This window comes from Python bivittatus, unplaced genomic scaffold (genome assembly GCF_059951505.1).
Source record: "Python bivittatus isolate LINGU-HERP-01145 unplaced genomic scaffold, Pbiv_v1 ctg000200_np1212, whole genome shotgun sequence".
Lineage (NCBI taxonomy): Eukaryota > Metazoa > Chordata > Lepidosauria > Squamata > Pythonidae > Python > Python bivittatus.
Genome location: NW_028277040.1, coordinates 19,440,265 through 19,467,309, shown reverse-complemented (window position 1 = coordinate 19,467,309; position 27,045 = coordinate 19,440,265). Strand labels below are relative to the sequence as shown.

Below are 27,045 nucleotides of genomic sequence, written 5' to 3'. Positions count from 1 at the left end.
AATGTTCATTTTAAGAATCTTTTGAATAGCAATACATATCTGGTCCCAAATTTTTTTAGCCTTTTCACAAGTCCACCAAAGATGATAAAAGGTTCCTTTACCCTGTGAACATTTCCAACAAACATTTGTTATACCAGTATACATTTTTGATAACTAATCAGGAGTTAAATAACAGCAGTACATCATTTTATAAAAAATTTCTTTTAAATTATAATTCAACGTAAATTTCAAACCTTTGTTCCACATGTGCATTCTGAATTAATAAAGTCTCCTTCAACTTGAGCTTGACTTTAATGATTTCATAGACACATCCATGTTGTTTTCTTGGCAACAGTGTGAAAATAGTTTGCCGTTGTAGTCTTCTGGGGCATTTCCCTCCCTCCCCCTTACTTTGCTATCTAGTCTGAGTCCTGAGCTTTCCTGATAGTTTCCCATCTAAGCGGTAACCCTACTTTGATTTTCAAGATCAGCCAAAGTTGGCAAGATGCTGTTATCTAGCAGAGCTTTGTAACTTTATTTTGTAGAAAATAGACGCATGCCTTATATCACACCAGGTGGCAGCACCTAGTCAATGTTGTCTGATCTTGAGAAATAAAAGCAGGGAGCTGACTTAAAGAGATTGATCTTTGCACATATTATAAAGCAATTATGATTTTTAAAAATTGTTACCAAATTGAATAATGGTTTATACTTTTTATTAATATTAAAGAAGACACATACTTGTGAAATCATTATGAAATGAACCAGCTCCAGTTTAATCATTAATGTTTGGAGGATTTTTTTTTCAAGGTATGCTGTAACATTATTTAGACTTTTAATTGCATTAATAAACACACTGAATATTTCAGCAATATGCACATTCATTTCTGCATTGTTAACTGTAAATGTAACACATTTTAAAAGTCAAATTGACAATTTCAGTGAAGTCAATACTTATAATATGGATGACTGGTATAACAAGCATTTTCCTTCTATTTGTGTTCCTCTTGGTTTATAGTCAGGAAAAGAAGTAAACATTTTCCTGCTATTTTACTTCCCAAATTACAGTGGTGCCTCGGTTCACGAACTTAATTCGTTCCACGATTCTGGTCGCAAACCGAATTGGTCTCGAACCGAATCAAATTTCCCTATAAGGTTCAATGTAAATAAGGTTAATCCATTCTGACCCCTACGAACGTCACCAACCGATTTTGGTCGCCAACCGAATCAAATTTTCCCATAAGGTTCTTAATAAGGTTAATCCATTCTGAACCATATGTATTTTTTTTAACCACAAAAATATGAAACAAAGTACAGTACAATACAGTATAAAGAGAGAGAACAGTAACCTTGCTTGAGGCGACACCAAAAAGCTTCACAGCAAGTGTCTGTCTGCGACCGCGATCTCACCTAGAGGAAGCCACGACCACGTGTCAGAGCAGGGAAGAGGGCCGCAGGTCGTGTGTTGTCACCTGATGCGGAGTTCGCAAACGGAAGCAAAAATGTGCAAATGCTGCTGTTCACGAACCGAATTGTTTGTGAACAAAAGCGTTCATGAATCGAGGTATTACTGTATTTCTTAATTTAGAATAAAGTCCAAAGGAAGCAGAGCGGGGGAATCCGTACTTGCTGAAAAAGCTAAAACAGAAAAGTTAGGGTACCACTTCAGTGGTCTTCAAACTGAAATGTTTAAGCAACAGGAATTTTATTATAGTATTTCGAGATGGAGTTTCTGGTACTTCTTCAAATGATGAAGGGCACTCAGATTTTCTCAGCATTATATGGATGTCTCTTTTTACTTTTTCATTTTGAGTCTTTTCAGTTGTCACATTTATTCTGATTCTTCTTGCTTGGGTATATTTCATCCTTCACCCCCCCTTTTTTGGGGGGTCTTTTGTACTTTTAGAGAGAGAGAGAGAGTTAAGGGCTTGATGCTATATTTGCTCTGCTATATTACCTGCAGAATAGGACTGATCAGGACTGTATCTCCTATTTCCATATGCTATTTATGGACTATAATTAGAAGTTATTATTAGAATATATGTTATTCTGGGGCTAAAGAGTTCCTTTTAATATAATACTTTAAATACTTTACAGTCCTATTTAAATTTAATGTTTTTAATTTAATTCTTAGATTCTTATTTTAAAAAATCACTGTGTAAAACTCAAAAGGTTTCTACAATGAAATTTTGGTATCAGTAGTCTTATTTTTGGCTATATGATGACTCTATGGACAATATTAAGGAAAATGAAATTGTTTTCTCCATGTACCTACTTAACATTTGAGTTGAGTTACTGTTTGTCCATTTGTTTTCTATGTGGGTGCCCCATTGTCAATGAAAATAATGCGTCCTGCTATCAATTGATAGTACATAAATCACTGGTGAATGTGCAGGAAAATGAGCTCTTGGCAATATAGCTGATGCCATTTTTATTCCACTCCTTAGTGAATAACCTCTCATAGTGTCTTACATAAAAATAAACACTATTTCCTGCTTGGAGGCTTGCAGTCTAAAATACAAGAAAAAAGGATGAGAAGAGAAATCTAAAGGAGACAGCTTAACCAATGGTTATGGTTAGAATCAGAGATATTGTAGGGAACACTTTATTAATGTACAGTGCTGAAATGGGGTTGGTACTACAGGTTTGATTCCTTTATCTATACTGTATCTGACTCCCCCATTGCTATTCCTAAGTAACAGAATTAAAAAAAAAAAAAAAAGTAACAGAACCAGAATGACCCTCTAGTTAAATAAGGTCAAATTCTGGCTCTCACCCTCAGCTACTTGAAATGATCAGCTTTCTATAAATGGTTGAAAGTATCTTAATCTATATTGAAAAGGTTTTAGCCTTGGAGTTGTATACATTAACTGTATAGTTATATACTCTGTTAGTTCTGTATTCTATTCATTCTGTTCATGGGGCCCTGGCCAAACAATTTTGATCAATGCAGTGGGCTCTAAAAAGACCTTTCAGAACAGGAACACTGCCTCAGTGGAGCAAAATGACTGGGGCATAGGCATAAAGGTAGTAGTTGTTGCTATTAATAGATTACTGGAGAATATGCCTTTTAGACTGCTATAGCTAAGACAATGCAAAATTTGAGGGCACTTGAAGACATCAACAAATTTATTATGGCGTATGTTTCTCAGACCAACAGTCTACTTTATCAGATGAGTATCTGTTGGCATTAAATTGTCATAGCAGAATGAAGATTGTATATTTTCATAGGATGGAAAACCTATTATATGCCTTCCCCATTGATGTGTCTTCAGGAGTGTTGAGTAACAACTTCCATTCCTGCCAGAGTGCAAAATGAAGATTGGAGAAAAGGATGTCTTAGTGCTGTTTAATTTACAGAACAAATTGGAAATATTGAACTAACAGCATATTCTTTTTATCCTCATTTCCCTTTAAGGCAAGAAATTTTAAAATGGAATGGATGGGGATACAATGACTCAAAATTCATTTTCAATAAGAAGGGGCAAGGAGAATTCACTGGAAAAAGGTAACAACCATAGAGACAGTAAGATTTATGATTTCTTTTCTTTTTGGAAAAATAACTGCACTGAATTATGGCATATATTAATAAATGGGTACTGTATTGAAAGCCAAGAGATTTGATCTTATTATGCATCCATGTTGTATTCTCTGTGGCACAAACAACTCCCCTCTTTTCCAGTGTGAATAAGCAATAGCAATTCTATTATATTCTGCTTTTATCAAACATTTCAGCTGCAACCTGCCACATACATAGTCACAGACAGATGTGGTTGATTTGCTGTGGCATATCTGGAGTAGCCTTTCTTTTTGTTAGGAAGTAATTACATTTAGAGTTTATTTACTGTTGGGCTAGATTGGGGCATATGCCATTTCCTTCCGCACAATAATCTAAACCTGTTTTAGAGATTATCAGATTCCACAGATAATTTTGAGCTTGATTGTATGCTTGCAGACATTTCATTACCCAACTAGGTAACATCATCAGTGTGAGTGAGTATGGGGTTTGCTCCTTGTTTATATTTCCACAGTTCAACCCTGAGTCCACAGTTCAGCCCTAAGCTACATATATTCTCTTGCATTAAAATGATCTAAACCAACTTTATCAAATTCTGTGATAATCAGTAATCTAAAAGTGCTAACACAATTATGCATTATATAAAGAAATACTTTTCATTTATATCTCCTGAATTTTCCAGCTGTTATTGCCATAGAGTGAACCAGGGATCTAGTATGAGATAGAGAAAGCTATTTCTCTTCTTTTTTACAGGGTGCATATTTTTTATAAGTTTTGTATTGTTTCTGAATTAAGATTTTAACCCTTATCTACTTGTTGGCTTTGTCATCTCCTTTTGGAAAAGAGATAGCAAAAATCATTTATACATTTGGCTGTTCCAAAGACATGTACTTTAAAAAATCTGATTCAGATGTTCTTGTTTTCAGGAAATAAACATTCCCTTTTTTGTGAACTTGTAACCAGTTAATTTAATAAGTTGCAGTTTTCTAAAGTAATAATGTAATAGATAATTTCATAACCCTCTGCTATGTTTTCAATAAGCATGTATGCTTGATTTTTTGCAGTATTTTAAATGTATTTTAATTTTGATAATATTTTATTTCAATCCCATTCCTAACATTGAGATTACCTCTTATCAGTTATAGCAAGCGTGTGGAGGCCCAAGGACCTTTTCTGCATATACAGGTAGTCCTTGTTTAGCGACTGCCTCATTTAGCAACCGTTCACAGTTATGACAGTGATGGAAAAGTAACTTTGCAACCAATCCTTGCATTTATGACCTTTGCAGGTCTGTAAAGCAAAGGAAAGGTGAAGTAAGATCATAAGAACAGTTGCAATTTCACTTAGTGACCATTTCTCTTAATAACTGAATTGTCGGTCCAATTGTGGTCACTAAACAAGGACTACCTGTAACTGGTTTTGTCCTAGTGTGCATCACTGATGCTAATACTAAATTTCATTACTGATCCCTTCCATTGCCAAAGCTATTCATAATCTGTTTCCATGCTTTGATCAGCTGTAATCAGTATGAGGATTTATCTTATACCTTGCTTAACATGCAGTGGAATACTTTATCTAAACTTAAAAATTACGTGGCTGTTATCTCTATATTTGACCATGATAGAATTCTGAAAGTTTTCTGAGTTGAAGTTCTTGTTACAGAAATCATATCAATACTTCTTTGCAAGGTTACTTCTTCATGCTTAAAGTTTCAGATGTTAAATTTCTAATCAGTTTGTTATGACTGATATTTTAAGATCTCCATCCTCCCAGATTCTCAGCCTCCTACTTCTAGAAATTTTATGCCCACTGCTTGTGTATATCTAAATAAAGAAATTAGCATCAGGTTTTCACTAGTTTCACTCTAGAAGGAACTGATGAAAATGCTTTTGGATTCAGGTACCGGATAGGCGGACTGATATTCCCACTTTTGAAAGACTGGGTAGAGAAAAATCTTGGTGGAAGTCTGGAACATAAAACTACTCCTAAAGTAAGTGAATACATTGGCTGTTTTTTAATCGTTAACCTATTTTAAGTTCTTTATATACAGTTTAGTTAAAACATAAAGCTGCTTTACATTAATCTTGTCCATTGACCTTTGCAAGTCTCACATAAAATTTTTTCCCAGCCTTATTGCCAGTATGCCATCTTGTCATGAGGATCTGTAATTGAAAATAGTCTGATACATCCAAAATTTCTTAAGCACAAATTGTTTATTTTTACAAGCTTTATAACTTCTGCTTTCATATATTGATAGATTGCTGATTTTAAATTGTTGCAATATTTCAAGATGTCAGTTTTAAAAAACTGTAGTGTTCATTCTTCTGTCTCTGGTGGTCTGTGGATAGAAGTGTGGTATAAAAATATCAAGGGCTGCATCACATGTAGATTTCTGCTTGTTTAACATACACTTCAGTCGTTCATTATTCCTCTACATCTACCTGAGGTCTGCTCCAGAGACTCCTCCAGAAGATTTTGTGTGAGTGTGATGAGCTGATAAATGAGGAGGAAGAAATTGATTTGCTAGAAGAGAGGTTGGTGGCAAAAGGGTGGGAATGGCGTTTCCTATAGCAGATTTGAAAATGATGCTCTTCTGAGGTGGCTCATTTTTTTCTGAACAGATACACTGGAAATTATCTTCTTCTTTTTTTTAATTTTGAAGGCATCCTTAAATATCAGTGATGTACCTCCCTCCATTGCAAGTGAAGAATTTCTCCAGGACCTCCAAAATGCTAAAATTTCATATACACAGGAAGCAGAATCTAGATTATTTAGAGCCCATGGTAAGCAAAATCAGCATGCACACAATAACATCTTAATTGTTTGCTTTCAACATTTGATGTATTTATAAGACTTGTTTTTACTTTGCGCTTCAGGTCATTGCCTACATGAGATTTTTTTGCTCAGGGAAGGAATGTTTAAGCGGGTTCCTGATGTAGTGGTATGGCCAGGTAAGCTATTGAGAATATTTTTCACATCTTAAAATACTTCCCTGTTGCATTTCCTACTGAACTTATGTAGTAATATTTTCAATTTTGGAAAAATTGGAATTGAGAAAAAATTTATAAAAGCCTCAGAATACAAAATATCTACTGGATATGTAGTCCAGAAATGCAGTTTGGGGATCTGCCAAGAAAGTTGTTTATGTTGCACGTTGGTTAGGACTGTGGTAAAAACACAGCCTCTATTTCCACTTGACACTTGTTTTCATTTCTTCCAAAGTGAAGGGAAGAGGCAAAATTTAGAATGCACAGGGTACCAAAGAACAAAAATATATAAAATAATAAAATGTTGTTTCAATATGTACAAAACTTAAATTTTTCTGAAGGTCAAATGCAAGTCTTAAATTGGTAGCTTTAGAACATTATTTTCAGACAATTAATTCCTATTAAACAAATGAGTTATAATATTTTCTGAAATGCATAAACATGCCTTACTTTTTAGACAGCATTACATTAATTCAAGATGGGCTGCTTTTATTTACCAAGCTTCTCAGTGTGACATTTTCAGTTGATGCACAAAGCTGTCCAGATGCCAGGGTGTGCAAATTCCACATAATAATGAGGGGAGTGGCACATGTTATGCCTTTTCTTCAAAAAGCATGTTGCCATTATATGATTATCTTGGCTATTGAGTGACATTGCAGTGTCTGAAATAATGGGCAAAACTTATAGGAACTTATTTCTTGGTGTGTAGGCCAAGAGTTGTGATTCTTTAACATTATATGAGAATAGACAATCACCTCATCTAAATACTATGATTATGAAACTAATTCAAGCTCCAGTTACTAGCTCTTCCTATGATAGATTGTTTAATTACAAGGAAATTAGTTTTTCTTAGCGTTTTATGTATAATTTAATCTGCATGATTAAATAAATATTGCCCCTGGCGTAACTAAAATACCTAAGCCCCATTGAAGCTAATGAAGTAAACTCTAATTTTAAAGGAAAGATTGTAACCATGAAATCAATCGGGGGTTTCCAGTTCCTGAAAAAAGTTGCTGACCACTGGATAGCATGAAGCAAAGCTACCATTAAACACATTTGATAATGTGCAAACTGCTGCCATGAAATTGTTAGTGACCATAGTCAGTTGGAATGTATTATCAGAGCTATACTAGTTGCCTTTAAAAAAAGGATTCTGTGCAGGCCTGAGTAACTTAGAACCACTTCAGCCTCAAGTCTGCTGGGTAGTCCCTCCCTGAAACTTGGCCTGTGTCCTAGCAGGAGGGAGTTCGCATTTCAGACTTTGTTGGAAGCCTCCCCAGAAGACTTATCAAGCTCTGCCTCTTTAGATATTAAGTGTCAAGTATCTTTCAAGACCTTTGGACTTGACTGGGTTTTTTTGTTTTTCCCTTTTTTTGGGGGGGGGGGGAGTTCTGTTGAATCTGCAACTTGATATTTGAATTGTAACAATCAATTTTGCTGTATTGAGATTAGTTAATTCAAGCTACTTTGATTTCATTAATTTATTTTTAAACAACACACACATTTTAAAATGTATATAGTTTGGGATCAAAACTGTTTTTTTTTAAATGAGGCTAACATCCCATTTTCTCCCATACCTAATGCTTATTTTGCATTGAGGATTCTTTTTTGTCCAAAAGCTGTCAGAGATATTGATGACTTTATTCTTTTAATACAATCAAGTATTTTAATTAATATAACACTGACTTCTCAAAAGTTTTGGAATTAGCTGGATTATTCAGTAATTTATGTTAAAATATAATATTTTAAACTCTTAATACTCTGTTCATTTCTATAGAATGCCATGATGATGTAGTTAAAATTGTGGAAATAGCCTGCAAGCATAATATTTGTATAATACCCTATGGTGGTAAGTAATAAAGCTCTTAACACCTTTAGAAAATAATTGTTTTTAAGACAGGCTCTAAAGAACAATTGAGGCATAATGTCTTAGATATGTCAAATGGAATTGTTTAGTTTTAATAGCAAATACCTTTTGCCATATAATATTTTGCTTACGGAAATCCCCCAACCTTAAATGTGTCTTTTATGTAAATCCCATAAATATTGGGGGGGGGGTTCTACTTAATCTCATCCCTACTTTATCCCCTCACACATATCCTAATTCCATCCATAGCATTCTCTATTCTGTCAGTGGATGTCATAAATTATAATCCAAGGAACTAACATTAAGGCAAACAAATGAAATATAAATTGATCTGTTTCTCATATCCGTAGGAGGCACAAGCGTTACCAGCGCACTTGAGTGTCCTGCTGATGAAAAAAGAACTATTGTTTCACTTGACACTTCACAAATGGTATGTGTACAAACAGTTTCAAGTGAATTTCACAGAATGTCAAGTCATAAAAATATGTCACTTAGCTTAAGGGTCCCCATTTTGCTTTGAATGTTTTAATCTTTCTGGAATTTACAGTCAGGACCAGAAATATTGAAACAAGGATAACTGTTTTGGCATTTGGCCTCTGTACACCACCACATTGAAGTTGAAATGAAACACACCCAGATGGGAGCAAAGTCAGGACTTTCAGCTGTAATTCAAGGGGTTTTGACAAAAGTGGGGCACTAACCATTCAGGAAGTATAGCCAATATAGATATGAGAGAAAACTCCCTCTGGAACCCTTCTCAAGGTCTTTAATGAAGGCTTCATCAGTTAATTTCAGTTGTTTCTGAAGTGGCAAAAAGCCTTTACTTACATGTGAAGAAACTGTTAAGTACTTTGCTTATAAGGAACACACAAGAGAATCAACTGATTGGCAAATCTTGGATGTGAAGTTGAAAATTGTGATTAAAAGAACACATTAAAAATATGGCAGTACATTTTTTGTGAGACCAGATCTGTAAATTGAGACATCAATGGTAGTTGACAGTGGTATGAAATATAAAATTAGGAGACAGCTTTATCACCTCATTTTATATGCCATCAAATACAGCCTTGGATTTTGTAGAGCTTATGATGTGATAAAGTAAGATCCAGATTGTGGTAAACCAAATGAACCTGATATATGACCCTAACCATCCACATTCTTTAATAGCAATCAGTGACAATGAGGCTACAATTTAGATTTGTACTTTGTCAGCAGTAATAGTGAAAGAATAAGCAATTAAATGGTTTTAGACCCAATTCTACATTTCCAGCATAATTTTGTTGCTGTTTATTTGCGCCAGAGATAATACCAATTCAGCAATAGTTCAGTTTCAAAAAAGCTATCAGGGTTGTTCCCACACCAAGAATGTAGCAAATCAGTATAAAATAAATTAACACCAGGGAGATGCTATGTATAATGTGGTTATGCTTTGTATAACCACAAAGTAGAGCAGAGTTGTTTGAGATCATACAAAGGTTTTCTTAACAGCAACAATAGCTTTAAATACCAGGCCAACATCTTCTAGAGAAGAAGTATATTAGGCACAGTTGAGAAACTTTGTAAAGGCTGACACGGTCATCAGTACAAAAGAGCCATTCTATAGTAGAGGAATAAATGTTGAGGACCCTTGATATTGAGGTACATAGTTTGGGTTAACTTTGTTAAATGGACCAGAGACCTGTGATTGTGGCAAATGGCAGACAGTGCTGTATCTCCTATATTATGCTTTGTTAGGAACAAACTCTTGCAGATCATAGGACCTTGATGTTGCTGAGGCTGACTTATGAGCACTGATGTGTGAAGTGATGGAAAGAATTTTCACCTGGTAAATAGACTCAAGAAATAGTCTGAGATCATGGAAGAGAATATTTGCTTTTGAATAAATTTAATTTTGCAGTTTTTGATGGGAAGATAAATGTGATATATTCTGTCTCCTAAGATCATATAATTTCATATTATAAGGTCCTTCAAGACCTTGTAATATAAACTTTCAAGGATTTTGTTTTGTTTTGTTTGCTTACATGGTTTTAAAAAACCCTCATATATGTGATTTCATGCATTACTGATAGTTAGCTTGTCACGTTTCTTTGGATGAAATCCAGCATCATAGTAGTGGATTTACATTGTCAAGCAGGATTTTCTCATCCCTCCTGCAGCCACAAATACATTCAGATGCAGTCTAGACAGATTGGGAGGAGGAGGAGAAAACTGATTGTACCAATGGAGTTGGAATTTCTTTGTAAATTGTTGTAAAATACGCTGGTAGGATTGGACTTTTTCCCCACACATCCTTGAGTTGGAAGGAAACAATATTAGCGTGAAATTTGCAGTCCCTATTGTTGATCCCGCTCCTTCTCTGTTGCATTTGTTTGCAGTCATTGCTAATTGTCTGGCTTCCCTCCAAGCTTGTGGGTGACAAAGCCTAGGAGATTTTGCATACCTTGAAGCTGTTTTGGGATGGCTGTCTGAATAAGTGGAAAAATATAACTTTAAGACCGATCTAGCTATTGACTTAAGGCTCTTTCACTAGCAGGCTGTGGATAAGATGAAGGCAGTGTTGTTAGGGACACAGGAAAAAATGCTTTTATCATGTAATTATTGTGTGGTAGTTAAATACTAGCAGAGACACAGCTTTAATAACCTACATGCTATAGAGCAGGTTGGATCTGACCCCAATTCAGTGTTCAGCATTTGTAATATTACTTTCGTAGATGGATATCAGAGTACAAAATAGGTTAAGGGAGAAACTTACACAAAAAAGTATTTAAAATTAGCACAAGCATGCCATTTTCTTCTTTAAAAACTTGTCTTGAGCAAGATTGAACATAAGAAAGAAAATAATTTTTGCTACTAGAACTTTTTTCACTATTCTGAAGGCCTTGTCTTTGGTATATTGTCACTTTAGAATTATTTTGACACCTGTGGTTAATTGAAGTAAGGTGAAATTTGATTTCGGCATTATCTCATGAATTCCTTAATTCTTAAAAGGATTTATGGACTCTAATATCTGTCACATGTTTTTGTGCCAGACTATAGTACTCTATCCTCATATGTGCAATTGTAGCAATGCAAATAGACAAAATGCATTCATCTTCTTGTCTCTATTGATTTATACTTCATATGGCTATGCAAAACTCGCCCCTTTGAGATGGAACATTCCATTCCTGCAGTGGTGGGTTTTACACATAACTAATGCCTACTGTTGCACTAATTACTGACTTTAACGGTGCTTTGTTAAATAATTAAATATCAGTATTTTTCACAAGTCTTTTGTTTCTTTGTAATAGAACAGGATTCACTGGATAGATGAGAAAAATTTAACTGCTCACGTTGATGCTGGCATTGTTGGCCAAGACTTGGAAAGACAGGTATCATCAACTTACTGCTTTGAGAATGCTGGTCTTTTTATAGCTGTCAAATATACTGCCATATATTGGCTCATAAAATAAATGTATTTGAACAATTATGCATATTATATCCAGGTTAATTGCAGCTGCTATGTTATTAATTTTTCTGTTTATTTTAATCCTAGCAGATATAACATGTATGTTCAAAACTGGCAAAAGGGATTTAAAAAAAAAAAAATCTAGCAGTTAAATTTCCATAGCAGACAACAAAAATAACTAATATGCGTTTTGCAGCCTTTCTGCACAGTCTTTCTTAAAAAATTAAAATTGTCCCCTTAGCCATTTTATTGGTAGGGGTATTATTTATTAAATATATGTACCACCATATCTTCCAATTCATAGCAGTTTATAACAGTAACACAACACACAAAAAGGTTATGTTATTTATTTATTGTTTTAGTTAAATAAAAGCAATATCATTTCCTGTAACTACAGGTGCCCACCAGTGGAGTAACATTAGTTCTCAGTCCTCTACCTCCGTCTCCCCACTGAGCTAACCTCTTATGCACTGCGGAATACTCTATATCCTCAGTCAGGATGAGTTTACTGGATGGGTCAGTACTACCTAAAGGATGTGGTTCTGTAGGTACCTAGGGGCCAAGCCAAATAGATGTTTAAAGATCAAAACCAGCACTTTTGAATTGTACCTGAAAACATATTGGAAGTCAGTGCAGTGCCTACAATGTAGGTATCATGTGCCTTAATGGCTGTCATCTGCTTGCGGGTAGTTGTATTCTGTGGTCCTAAGTCTTCAAAGGTAACTCCACGTAGAGTCCATTGCAATAGTCTATCCTAAGTAGAGATGACGATATGAATTACTATCGTCAAGTCCTCTTGCTCCAGAGCTGCAACTGGTGCACGACCCAAACCTGGGCAAAGACATGTGCCCCCCGCCCCCAACCTTTGCAGCCTCCACCTGTACATCCATCAGTTGCCATGAGTCCAGGAAGACACACCTGGTAACATTGAAAGTTGTTATATTCTAACCAATTTTTGAAATGGATTACTGTAATGGAGATACAATAAACCATGTCTCCATTACAAACTGAAATTTGGACACTACTGCAGGATCATATGTCCTACCCTTTCTAAATAAAGTCCTACGTTGCTGTCCCTCTTACAATAGCATGGAATCATTACTGGAAGCTTTATTGGACTGGGAACCCTCTTAAAAAACTGGATGCTTAAAATTATACATGTGGAAATTAATTCAAGTAACATAATCTTAAACCTGGTTCAGGAAATAGCTATCTCTACTGGATTTATGTAGTACAGGGCAACCATTCTATCTAACAACCACTCTATCTTAACAAAATATATTTTTTAAAATCCACTTTTTGTCATTGACCAGAATCAGCAATGTAACTATCTTTTTGGAATCTTTCTATCTTCTTCCATTTAGCCCCAGAATAAGCTATCATCTTGAGGAGAATTATGTAGTCAAGTAATTAAATATGGGTATTAACCAGAAGGCTTATTAAAAGAACAAAAGGCTCCTAATAAGATAAAATGTTTAACACCTTTGTAGTAGTAATGAATTCTGTTTTAAATAATGCGCACGTGCACACACGCACATGTTTATTACAGCCCTAAGGCTAGATACAATCAAAATATATAATAGTAACCATCTTACATTTATGTATATATATAAAACAAAACAAATTAATGTTATTTAATCTAAAATTAAAGTAAAAGTACTAAAATATATCAAAGTAAAATACTGTGTTATGAAGTCTTAAATCTAAATAATGGTGGAGCGTATTGTGCAGATGGTAGCACAAACTGGGCAACTTGGGAGGATATTTTCAGATATTTCTTTTAAATAATGCGTACTTTGGGAATTTACGACCTAATTTGTGAATTCATGGTACATTTAGTGGTGCATTTACACAGACTCTTTCCAGAGGATATTAAATGTTTAAAGTTTTTAAAAAAATATTGGCATGAACTATGCAGTGGTAGTTATGTGGATCCCCTGGTTTAGAATTCTGATACCAAACAGCAGGCCTTTCCTGTATGCCTAATAAATGAACCTCAGAAAGCAAGGGCATTTCTGAGATGACATGTCCTGTTGATCTTGATGTGCAGATATGTTCCTACCAAGGTAGACAGTCCCTAAACAGTAAGATCCAAGGATATTTTGGGCTTTAAAGGTGACCATCAATGTCTTAAATTGTGCCCCCCCACCATGTACACAAAAGGTCAACCAAGGCAAGTCTTTCAGTATACAGATAGTCTTCTTTAGCTATCACAGTTGGGACCGGCAACTCGGTTGTTAAGCAAAGTGGTCACTTAGCGAAACGACAGTGCTTATGATCTTACTTCAGCTTTCCTTTGCTTTACAGACCTGAGAGGATGTAAATGCGAGGACTGGTCACAAAGTTATTTTTTTCATCACTCTCATAACTGTGAACAGTCGCTAAATGAGGACTACTTGTAGGCATATTATACCCCTAGAATTGTAACTATTTAGCAGCCTAGCTGCAACATTTTATTCTGTTTCGGAGCTTTTAAATACTGTTCTAAGATAATCCTGAGAATAACATATTCCAGTGATCTAACTAGGATGCAATCAAGATATGAATAAGATATGGTTCAGGAAAAGCATAACATTGCATTCCTTAACTGCCATCACCATCTGGATATCCAAAGGAAGATAGAGTTAAGGAACATTCCGAGACTAAGCATTTACTAATCCATGTGGAGTACAACCTCATCCAGAACAGGTTGAACCCCCATCCCAGCGCTTTGTTTCTTCTTACTGACAGTACAGCACCTTTTCAATGTAATTTCATGTTCACCATCATCCAGCCATTATCAAATTTAGGCAGCGTTTCTATGTACTGATTGCTTGGGCATTGGGAGCAAGAAGAGGTTGATAGCAGCTTAAGTATAGTCCCCCAGAATTGTGTGAACATAATCCAATAGGAAACAGCAGAATATCTAAGAAACATTGCCTCCAAGGCCTAATACTTCCAGCTGCCCAGAAGGATTCCATCATCAATTAGATCAAAAGTTATCAAAAAGTCCAAGATAATAATTATTAGGGCTGTGCTCCTGCTATTCAGTTCTCAATGTAGATCATCCAAAAAAAGGGAGACCAAAGCAGTATCAGTTACAAATACTTGCAGAAAGTATTTCAAATGCTTGCTGTAAAGGGTTCAATGTAATCGGTAACTTCCAAATATATCTGGAGTTGCAAGGCTACTACTCACTCAGTGATATTAATCAGAAATCATACATTTGAGGCCATTTCATTGCTCTTCCAGATAAAGAAAAAGTTTGTTTAATAATAGTTTATCTGTTTCCTTTAAGCAGGCAGGGACTCAACACTGTCCTGCAGGAAAGCATCAATTAATCACCTCCCTTACTAATCCTCCTCTATTTTAATAACTTTTTTAGATCACCTCGGAGAAGGAAAAATCTGGTAAACAAGTTATGGAGTGGTGAATACTACCAGCTCTTTGGAAATAGTCTCAAAGACACACATGAATATGATTGTATTGGTCTAAGTGAACTAGTTTTTAAAGCATTTACAAAACTGAACTTTGCAGTGGAAGTTAATGTCAGCTAAAAAACCAGTTAAACAATGGGATTTTCTTTATTTTAGCTTGGCGAAAGTGGTTATTGTACAGGCCATGAACCAGATTCAATAGAATTTAGTACTCTTGGAGGATGGGTAGCTACCCGAGCATCAGGCATGAAGAAAAATATTTATGGAAATATTGAAGATCTGGTAAATATTTTCTATAATTCTTCTTATTCTTTCTATCAGTAAGTAATCTATTCTGCCTTTATATATTTATCTTTTTGTCACTGACAAATATTGGCTGATGTGCAGGAAAAGTTATTAAAATAATTTGAAGGATGTAACGGTTGACAGAAGCGTTGGATTTATTTAACACGTATGAAAAGAAAACAGTGTATATACTCATCTGCTTTTTTTGTGTTTTGGTGGTTTGGAGAGAAAGAGTTAAGGAGGCACCACAAAGTTTTTACTAGATCATATTCTTTAGTGTATTACAATGTTCTGTTGTGTCAATTTTTTATTTTGTTGTGTTTTTATCTATGTTGTGTTGTGTTTTTATCTATGATGGCAAAATGGGCTGTTGTTTAGCTTTTCCTGGGTATTTAATATGCATGCATATTTTATACACTCTCATCTATATGTAGTATTAAGCAGACTCCCTATTTTATACAGGTGGTTCATATAAAAATGGTAACACCCAGAGGCGTAATACAAAAAAGCTGTCAAGGACCACGCATGTCAACAGGACCTGACATTCATCATTTCATTTTGGGATCTGAAGGTATAATTTTTAAAAACTTGCAAGACTTTGATGCTTTTCAAGCATATTTCTATAACACAATATTTAACTAATACTTCTGACTTAAGGAACAGGAATTTTACCAACTGTGCAACCCTGGGCATTTGCAAGGTTTTTCATCAAAATGTGGAATGCAGCAATGCACTGTCACACTACAAGCTCTGCTCTTTTTGTGTATGTGTGCACATATAAAAGAGAACAGGGCTTGTGTCACAACAGGGCAATGTTGCTTTGGTCATTCTGCTCCCCCCACCCCCTTACCGCCTGCATATGCCACTGTATGCATCTAACTCATATAGTTCCACACAAAATAGCATAGGTCTGTTTTGTGAGCCTAACAGCTGATATTTAGGAAGGAGCTAGTATGTTTCCTTGAGGAATTATTTCACTCAATAGTGAAAAATAATAACAAAAAAATGGGATCCTGGCATGCTGCAAGGTGCCAGCTTCCAATGCTGTCTTTATATTTGAAGCATTACATGAGCCCAAGCAGCAGTCTAAAGCAATTTAAATGGTGGATGGCTGCATTCCTGTGCTTCATTTGGTAGGGAACATCTTGAGAAGAGGCTAGAGGTATATGGCAAGGATCATCTTCACCAATTTTTATTCCTAGCAAATGGTGTGGGTTTTTTATTGACTGTCATACCATGGCTAGCACATTTTGGATGAGCAACTCCTCCCCATGTGGCAGCCATTTAGTTATTTAATCATAGTGTTGGAAGGGCCATTTAAGTCTTGCATCCAACCTTCTACCTGATATAGGAATCCAGATTAAAGAATTTTAGACAGAGAGCTGCCTAACTTCTACTTGAACAGATCTAATAAAGTCAGGTCTACTACCTCTTTCGGTAACTGGTTCCATAATCAGTCTCCTCTTATTGTTAAGTTTGCTAACTTTAAAACAGCATTATCCTTCCTACAATTTAATTCCATTAGTTCATGTCCTGCACACTGGAACAAAACAGATTTGGTCCTCCTTCTGTATGATATCCTTTTAGGTATTGAAGAGTGATATAACATCCCCGCCCCACCCCTCCATCTCACCAATCGTCATTTCTCAAGGGTAAAGTTATTCACTAAGGAGATAAATCGAATGCATAAGTATAGGATGGGAAATATTGGCTTGGAAAAGAAATGCCCAGGTCTTTCAAACTCTGTTCATAGGACTTAGTTTCTAATCAATAGATCAGCTTCATTGCCCTTCTCTGAATTTGTTTCAATTTCTCTGAATCCTTCTTATAGTATGTTGCCCAGAATTAGGCACAATACTGAGGTTGAGTCTGGATAAAGCAAAATAAAGCAGATGACGTATTCCTGTGATTTGGAAATTATACATTTACTGATGTAGCATACAATGAATTTGCCTTTTTTGCAGTTATGTCACACAATTGTTGGCTACTCACAAGTACTGTTGCAAGATCTTTTTCACAAGTACCATTTCCAAGCCAGATATTCCCCATCCTATACTTAGGCATTTGAATTTTCTTTCCTAAATGAATAACTTTAGACTTGACTCTGTTAAGTTTCATTCTGTTACTTTCAGCCTGTTTCTCTGTCTTATCAAGATCATGTTGAATTTTATTACTATTTTCTATGGTAGTAGTTACTCCTTTAGCATGATTAGCATTCTCTCCATCTCTTTATCCAAATCATGAATAAAAATATTGAAGGGAACCCAGATCTGATCCCTCTAGATACTTTTTTCCAATTTGATGAGGCACCATTGATGTGGTTTCTCTGAATATAATTTGGAAGCCTCCTACATCTCCACCTGTCATCCCTAGACAGTCTCTGTTACCCCACCTAGCCCACTTAGATAGCTTTCTAATCAATATGTCATGAGGTCCATTGTTAAATACTTTGCTGAATCCACGATGTATTATGTCTACAACTTTCCCACAACCTATTAAGGAAATTATTTAATCAAAAATTGAAATAAGACTAGCCTGATTATTTGTTCTTCATGCTGATTTGTGGCAAATACTGCATTGTTTTCAAAGTGCTTACAGAGCGATCTCCTTGTGATCCTTTCTAGAATTTTCCCAAACATTAATGTGAGACTAACAGGTCTGTAGTTAGATGGATCTTCCTTTTTTCCTACAATGGAGCCAGTATATCTAAAAGTTGGTATTTCCCTCCCACTTTCCCTTAGAATTTCTTCCTGAGTCTACTTCCTATGAAAGGAGATAGCTTCTTTTCCAATTCTGGCTCTACCTTGCTCTAGGGAAGGTAGCTCTGCTAGCCAACCTCATGACCCTGACCATTCAAATTACCAGATTTTTGTTTTGTTTTGTTTTTCCTTGTTTTCCTTGTCTTATAGCCTACTACAATTTCCATGGCTAGCAAGCTCACAGAAAGCAATTTGCTAACTGTGGACACATTGGAGAAGTAAGAGGTTTGGCCTCCACAGGAGCTTTAACCTGCCCTCTCTTCCTATCATATATTTGTCTTTATATCAGATCCATTCAGTGGAAACAAGGGCATATACAGTGTCTTAATAAGACAGATATTAAAAGGAAGTTCTAATCACTGACAGAAAATATAAAGGAAATGGCAGCAGAACATCAACTGAATCTACTAATTTTTTTTTTGTCACTATGGAACATGAAGCAAAACCTTTGACCAGGAAGAATACAGAACACCCAGAGGAAGCAGAGATCTCATAATATTTCCCCATGTGCAGAAAAGGAGACATAAATATCACCTCCTTTATGGAGGGGAGGCTAACAAAATTTACCCAGTTTTGAATCCACCTAACATTAGATACATCCATACTAAGAATTATCACAAGATCACACCACAGAATTCAACACCGCCCCCCTGATCCATTTTATAATCCTGTCTTAAAAATCATGCAAGCTGATTGGATACCAGCTAATTCTGGAAACCATAAATCCCACAATGCAAATGGTTCTCTGGTTCATATTCTATATTCTTTATCATTGCCAAGAAAACAAAGAGTGGTGTGAAATCTTGGACACTGAAACAGGTGAATTGGCACATCAGGCATCACAAATTCAGGATGAAAAGCCTGAGATCTGTAAGGAAATTCTTCTAGAAAAAAGACACCCTGGCCTCACTGGATGGTGATGGTGACTGTCATAGCCCACTTCAGATCCCAGGATACATGTGTACTCTGCACGGGCAATCTACTAATTCAGTTCCTATTGCTCAAATAAAAACAGCTATTAAAAACTCATGACTTACACTGATTTTCAGAGCTAGATGTTTTCCTGCATAGACTCAGTACACGACTGAGATTCCACCGGGACTCTATCCTGTAAGTATTTTTCCCCTTCCAGAATCTGACAGCCCAAAGGTCTTAAAGATAATTAAAGATCTCACTGAAGATTAAGGTGCTGGACGGAGTGGGGAAACCCAGGTTCTAGTCCTCCCTTAAGCATGGAAGCTGGCTGGATGTCTTTGGGCCAATCACTCACTCTCAGCCATAGAGTGGGAAGTCAAAGCCCAATCTGCAGTGGATCAGCATGATAGATTACACTCCATAACTTTTAGTGAAGAGGCCTTCATCCTGTATTGGATTGATTCTGGCAATATGTATTATTATTTAGTTACAGATCACTATCAGTCATTAAGCTAGATCTGTAGTTCTAGGCTTGAGGAAGGACAGATGATTTTTGACAATATTTTTTCAACCCCATAAAAGTTACTTCAGAGGTTTATGATCTTCTAGATCAGCCAAAAAAAAAAGAAAAAAGGCATGCTGGGGAAAGGGGAAATTTGTAAAAATGGCCTCACTGGATCTGACAGAATTCAGTGTAAGAAATTGTAACTTACCAAGTAAGAGAGCAACTGGAATTCTGTATATAATTGTTATAATTTTGAAAATAATAATTTTAACAAAATGCACTAAAAAAGGATGTATCTTAGAAATGCTGTATTTAATTATACTATGTTATATTTACTGACATTTTATTTAGTACAGACAATGACTCATCCTGGATATTTTACCTAACTATGGATTATATTAGTCATAGTTTAGAGATGTTTGTCTGTACATTTCCTTAAGTATAATATTCTTAATATAATGGCTTTCAGAAGCAAATCCTTGGTAAGTTTGATGCCTGAACCAAATAATCATATTGAAGAATAATTAGCACAAATTAATGGCTTGCCAATCAATTATATGTAGTTGGATTTTCATAACTCTCAGTGGAAGTGAATTGAACAAATAGTAGGCTTCAGACATTGTGCTAAATCATAGTTTATTCAATCATGGTTTGAACAAGCTGTGGGGATCTGATTTACACTTAGCCATAAAGTACAGTTTACAAATCAAAATTGCAGAGTTCACCTACTGGATTAAGCCAAAATCAAATCACAGTATATGTATCAGCTACTGTATTAGTGTAGTTTCTAAAGTTGACTGAATTTTGAAACATCAGGCAGTAGTTAGTTGGGCATCAACACATGTTTATAAGCTCATTTGCATAGGCCTGCAGATGTTCCTTTCCAAAATTTGGCTGTCTCTTCTTTGTAGTCAGAAGTCACTTCCTTTTTAAATGACTGATATTTTCCAGTAAAAATATAGTACTAGAAAACATATTTAGATGCTTTGCTTCATACCAAACAGTGCAAATTATTTACATGCTTAATGGGCGCTAGAGCAGTACTTCATGCTGAGTCCTTTGACAAATCTATTTCGCGTGCTGAGTTTTAGTTACATTTCAGAGGATTAAATAACTTTAATACTGAATTCTACTGTTTAAAAAGTGTTAGTCTTACAATGTATTATAGTGAATAAATATTATTACATTTGGAAGGCTAATTCTCATAGTTTGAGAAATACTGCATTCCCTGTACGCTATCTTTTGGAGTTTTGAAGATAGGACACATTTAAAGAAACCAACTACACTGTTGTGTGGTTTTCATTTTGTAATGACTTAAATAGAGATGTAGTAGTAGGATTTTGGATATTGCTATTAAATCATAAAATTCTGTATATCTTTCGGCTGTAGTAGCAAAATGATTATTTTCCTCTTTTTATAAAGGAATCCTTGGAGTGATAACAGAAGTTACAATAAAAATTCGACCAGTCCCTGAATACCAAAAGTACGGCTCTGTAGTATTTCCAAACTTTGAGAAAGGGGTGGCCTGCTTAAGAGAAGTAGCAAAGCAGGTAAAGTAACCTTGTCTTCAAATTGTATTTAATTGCACTTTTAAAAAGCTGCAGTATCAAGAACCTTCACTAGGTGGCATGCTGATGCTCTTCTCCACTGGCCTCTCTGAGGCTGAGGAATATGTCTAAAACAGCAGTCCAGCAATCTAATCAGTTCCAACAGAGGGCTAGATGAAATGTTAAAATACTCCATTTCTGAGAACTGATCTTTTGATACCATGAACGGCGGATATAGGATTATTTCCTGCTTCAGTATGGTTTGAATATTTCAACATTTCATTTACTGTATTTATAAAACATCTATTCTGCTTTATCATGAAAAACAATCCTAAAGTGGAAGAGAAAGTGGATGCAGACTTAGTCACTGAGCGACTACTCAAATCATCAGGTCTTGAATTAATCCTGAGTATTTTAAGTCCAATTTATATCAAGCCAATCTAGTCTTAAGTGTGATTAAATCTGGATCCAGAACATTTTCATATTGTACAAAAATGTTCAAAAATTTTATTGTTAGCATGTTATGTTTGGAGTAGAGTTATGCAACTTAAAATATAAAATGTCCTGTTCTAGGAACAACAGATTATTTTAGTGGCATCAGCTATTTTATTGTGGTTTACTTTTTTTCAAATTATTAAACTTAATATGCAACACTGAGTGAACTTGAGTGTAAGGGTAAAAACTGCAGTGCTTTCTGTTAGTGTTGTCACAGGAGTTAGTGCTTTTTGTGTTTAGCTGAACAACTCAAGTTTTTTTTTAAAAGAACAGTTGTGTATATTAAATCTTTGAATGTATTTAATTAAATTCATTTCTGACATATATAGGTTTATAATGATTGATAAATCTAAGAAAATAAGATAAAATAGGGAAAGGGATAGGCAGGCAAATTTTCAGAAGTAGAAAAGGCCTTCCACTGATTTCTGCTATTAAATTAAAATCAGTATTGCCTTTTATAAAATATAGTTACCGTAACTTTGAAATAGAGACAAGTGGGATGCATGACATAAATCCATAACATAAGGATAAAGGCAAAGCAATTTTGAAGATAAATGATCTTCCTTGGTTCAAAAAAAGCTGACAATTTGGAATGGCCTTTCATGCTTACATTCTTGAAAAAACTGGGTTATGGCTCAGATTTCCTTACATGGATACAGAGTATTAATAAAGACCAGAAAGCCAAAATAATAGTAAATGGTTCTTTATCGCAACAGTGCAATATACTGAAGGAGATAAGATAAGGTTGTCCCCTCTCTCCTTTATTTTTTATTGTCATTAGAACCATTGGCAGTCAGAGTCTGGCAAATAAAATCCCAGGAATTAAATTAGCAGTATAAGAACCTAAATTGAAATTATTTGCTGATGATGTAAATGTTGTATTTACAATTACTCAATACAAGGCTCTTTAATAATGTTAATGGAATATATATAGCAATATGGCTTTCTGTAAGGTTGCCGGATTAATTAAAAAAAAACCCAAATGCTGACAATGAAACTTGGCAGAGGAAGAAAAGTAATACTTGTATCAAGAAATGGGGTTTAACACTACTATAAAAAAGGTCAAATATTTCAGAGTCTATTTGACAAAAAAACAATAAGGATTTATTCAAAAATAATTACCTGTTATGTTACAAAAGTATAATAGCAGATATTTCTAGATGGAAAAAACTAAATCTGTCTTGGCTAGGAAGAATTGCACCCATTAAAATGAATGTTCTACCAAGACTCAATTTTCTTTTTCAAATGATTCTAATACATATAGGTATTAAGGTATTATTATTAAGAAAATAAGGTTTTAAGTGACTAATATAAACAAATAATGAATTACATATGGTCTAATAGACCAACGATTTAAATTCAAGGTTTTGCAATATTCAAGTGAGCAAGGTGGATTAGCAGCTTCAAATTTCAAACTGCATTCTTAGTTTAAAACCTAATAGCGATTCTTAGTCTTTTAAAGTATTATAATATATTCTATAATTAATGATATATTGTAATCTCCCTGACATTGTAGATCCTTTCTTTACTTACTTATATTTTACTCATTTTTTTCTTGTCTTGTCTTTTCTTTCTTTTATACTCCTTTCAAATGTCTAATAATTAAAAAAAGTGTATACCTTCTCTCCCTCTCAGTTTCTAATCATTTTCCCATATTACCAGATCTTATGCTATTCTGTCTCCCAAGCCTCAAGAACATGTTTTGGGAAGACGGAGTACAGGACATAGAACAGCCCCATTGCACAAGCATACTTTTATTTGTTTTTCTGGTTCCAGCCCAATATATGTTTGAAAATAATATGTTTTATCCTTTCTCCTCTCTACTCTTGAACTGCTCTGCATTCTCTAAACACTCAAATCTTCCATTATTCATCTTTTCATGACTTCTACGTGACTTCTAGTCTTTATTTGCTCTGGTCATCTTTTGGCTGATACATATTTTTAAAAAATTATAATGCCTGATTCTACATTAAACCTCTTTGGGTGAAATTTAACATTGTACAAGCATATTTTCTCTTACCCCCCTGCTGCTGCTATTCCAGGCCTCCTCCCTAAAACCTGCTCAAGAGAGTCCTCTAATTCTCCAGTGTAGATTTTAAAGGGTGCATGGGAAATTGAAGAGGGGAGAGCAAATTACAGAGATACACATTTTGCTGTTTGACCGAGGGAAACTGTTGGTTGAATTCATCCTTCAGACATAAACAATGTTTTTTCTTTGCTAACACATTTCTGAAATGGTTTTTGACCTGTTAAAATTAACTCGTATTTATGATGTGGCATTATATTTTAGAAAATGCTCTCCTCAAATATTTGTAGTTAACTGTGGTCCAACACATCATTAAAAATCTTTCATCGTAGTGAATCTCAGACATACCTGAATTATATGCAATTTATTAAAAGGCCGGATGTTAACAATATCTTTTGGTTCAAATTTTAAAAACATTAATCTTGGCTCTCTATGTGGAAGAATTAAGTATCTTTTTACTGAATAATGAAACTCCTTTGCAGAAGTTCAGTTTTAACAGTTGGTTGGGCAGCAATACTTGTTTCCATGCCAGTTTTTTCTCAGTAACATGCCCCTGATTTAAATTGTGTTTTTCATCAGTATTCTTTATTCATATCCCATCTTGTTTTTTGTAGCGATGTGCTCCTGCATCCATTCGCCTGATGGACAATGCACAGTTTCAGTTCGGTAGGTTTTTACTAACTTTATTTAGGAATTGTTTTGGTAAAATACTAAGTACTCTGTAACCAGACCTCCCTTAATTGTAAGTCTAGTAGTGAATTGGAAACAACATGCTGGAATTCATGGTCTAGTCTTCCTATACTTATTTCTCATGCTACAACTTTCTACTCCCTGTCCACCTGATGTCAGTCATCATAGTTCATTGTTGTGGGCAAGATTCAAAGAACTACTAAGCTCATCCCCAAAAGATAACACTGGGCATGTGTTCCTGTAGCTGGAATAGCCAGTGATATCTAGCAGATTGTTTTTATAAGTAACTTTTTTTTTGCTTTCAAAAAAATGTCAGAAATTACACACAATATGCCCAAGTGCTAGGACACATCCTAAATAGTTTTTTGGAACTTGGGTAAGTTTCCTTTGATGTTAACCTTGGCAAGTTGTAACCCAGCATTGCAGTCAGGAAAATAGGACATGATTTGTAAGTGGTTCTCAGTTACTTAATACAGTAAAGAGGTAGCCATCATTACATTTGTTCCAGCTTCTACTGTTTTTCTCAACTGTTAATAACCAATAAGTGGTTTAATGAAATTCAAATATTGCTAAAACATGCCATAAAATTAGGATTATAATATTGATTTGATAGTTAGATTGATCAGGTTAAGAAGTAAATGTGCAATCCCAACTTTAGTCAGATCAGCTTATAGGCTTTAGAAAGGAGAATACAGTAAGTACTGTTCCAGGACATAGAGCAGATGTCCTATGAGAAACATACAGTACATGCTGCTGGAAATCCTCCACTTTTAAAAAGCTCTGTTAGTATTCCACTGATAGGGTTGTAATTGTATGGTACTTGCAATATTCTAACCCTCCTTTGTATTTTGATGTACTTGAAGAATTGGCGAGGCCTATAGTGGTTGTGAAACGGAAAGAGTAAAAATGGGAAGATAGAAAAGCTCCCCTCCTCACTTCTCACCTGGCCATGAAAAATGTCAAGGCAACAAACAAACAAAAATCCCAAAAGATAAGTCCCTAAGTGTAGGAGCAGCAGTAATTATAAAAGCCAGTTCCTTTAAAAGCTTAAGGAAGTAACTGGACTTAGCCAAAGTATATCCATTCAGTCTAAAGTGAGCAAGCACAGATTGCACCAAAACCCTGTACCTTATGTTCAATGATATGTGTGATTTTTTTCAAAACACTGGGAGTATGGGGGAGAATTAAGTTCCACCTTCTCTGTGTGCTTGAGTCTTGATAAGGTTACCATACAATTATACCAGAGAATGTAAATCCAGGATATAGACCAGTGTGATATATAATTTACATACAGTGAAACCCTAGATCAGTACAAGAAGTGGAAGTTCATGCAAAAAAGCTTTGTTTCACCCTACATAAAAAGGAGCCTGAAAATTTCCTCGGTTTGAGGCACATCTGTATGCATCCAACTAATTAATGTATTGCATAAATTCCCAATATGCATCTCTGAATTCTATTAATCTTTCTGTTGTCTTACAATTTTTTCTCTTTCCTGGCAAGGATATGCTCTTAAGCCACAGGTTGCTTCTATTTTTACATCACTATTGGATGGATTGAAAAAATTTTACATCACAAAGGTATTTAATTTTAATCTTAGCAATAAATATATACAAATTGTAAATGGTTTTGTATATTTTCTTTCACAGAAAGTAGTTTGAATATGGTTGTGTATAACAATTTGATAATGAACAGTTTCGAATGGTTTGCATATGTATTTTGCAATCCAAAATGCAGTTATTTTGGATGAAAAATGTGTTGAGTATTTCATTCTATTTTAGGTTACTCAAAGTGTTTTGAATATTCTATTATAACTGAGGTGATATGGTTGGAACTTGTCTTGTTTCTTACAATTAGGATGTTATTTTCTGGGGTGGGGTTTGGATGGAAGCAGCAGACATTTAAGGAGTACATGGCACAGTGAGGGAGCCATTGTGGATTAACTACCATTGGAGACTGGTCGAAGTGTGAGCTCCAGAGGCAGAAACTGTTGCAAGGGACCATTGAACTCAGCACTGAACTGAGCGGTAGCAATTGGTGCCTGCCTCATGATATCCTCTACAAACCCAAACGTATTATATTTTATTGTTAAGCTTTGGTTTGGTTTGGTTTGGTTTGGTTTGGTTTGGTTTGGTTTGGTTTGGTTTGGTTTGGTTTGGTTTGGTTTTTTAGATTCAGCGTAATTGGGAATAATTCTTAAAGTGATTTTTTTTCCAGAATCTTTTCTAGTGGGGTATTATTCTGAGTGATACATAGAAGAGTTCAGAAGTATATTATAGGTTTTTATTAGTGAAATTTCACAAAGATAAAAATAGCATGACAGTGATAATACTGTCATACACTATTAATATACTAGTTCATTTCTTTAACATATTATTAAATCTAGACCATACAAAAACTTACTGCTCCATCTTCTCATTTCAGCAATATAGTGATATTTCAAATTTCAACAAATTTCAACGTCTCTTGAATCCACTCTTTGACATAACCTCTCAAAACCTTAAAATAGGATCGGGAAAAGTATCTTAAAAACCTAACACATCATTTATCAGTAAAAAAAAAAAAAATGAAACATTCTACCCTGTCTTTTCCTAAATTGGTTCTGGAGCTGTTTA

At 35.0% G+C, this 27,045-nt stretch overlaps 1 protein-coding gene across 3 annotated transcripts in view; it reads left to right on the top strand.

The window, feature by feature from the left end:
- AGPS (alkylglycerone phosphate synthase) overlaps positions 1-27,045 on the top strand; it is a 57,401-nt gene that overhangs the window by 9,491 nt on the left and 20,865 nt on the right. For all 3 annotated transcript variants that reach the window (XM_088135769.1, XM_025166730.2, XM_007428344.4), the window contains exons 2-13: positions 3,398-3,487; positions 5,396-5,486; positions 6,159-6,279; positions 6,373-6,447; positions 8,261-8,332; positions 8,701-8,780; positions 11,638-11,718; positions 15,368-15,493; positions 15,959-16,067; positions 21,098-21,225; positions 24,358-24,409; positions 25,934-26,010. In XM_088135769.1, the coding sequence (XP_087991895.1) occupies positions 3,398-3,487; positions 5,396-5,486; positions 6,159-6,279; positions 6,373-6,447; positions 8,261-8,332; positions 8,701-8,780; positions 11,638-11,718; positions 15,368-15,493; positions 15,959-16,067; positions 21,098-21,225; positions 24,358-24,409; positions 25,934-26,010 (1,102 nt within the window). The remainder of the gene's footprint in view (positions 1-3,397; positions 3,488-5,395; positions 5,487-6,158; positions 6,280-6,372; positions 6,448-8,260; positions 8,333-8,700; positions 8,781-11,637; positions 11,719-15,367; positions 15,494-15,958; positions 16,068-21,097; positions 21,226-24,357; positions 24,410-25,933; positions 26,011-27,045) is intronic.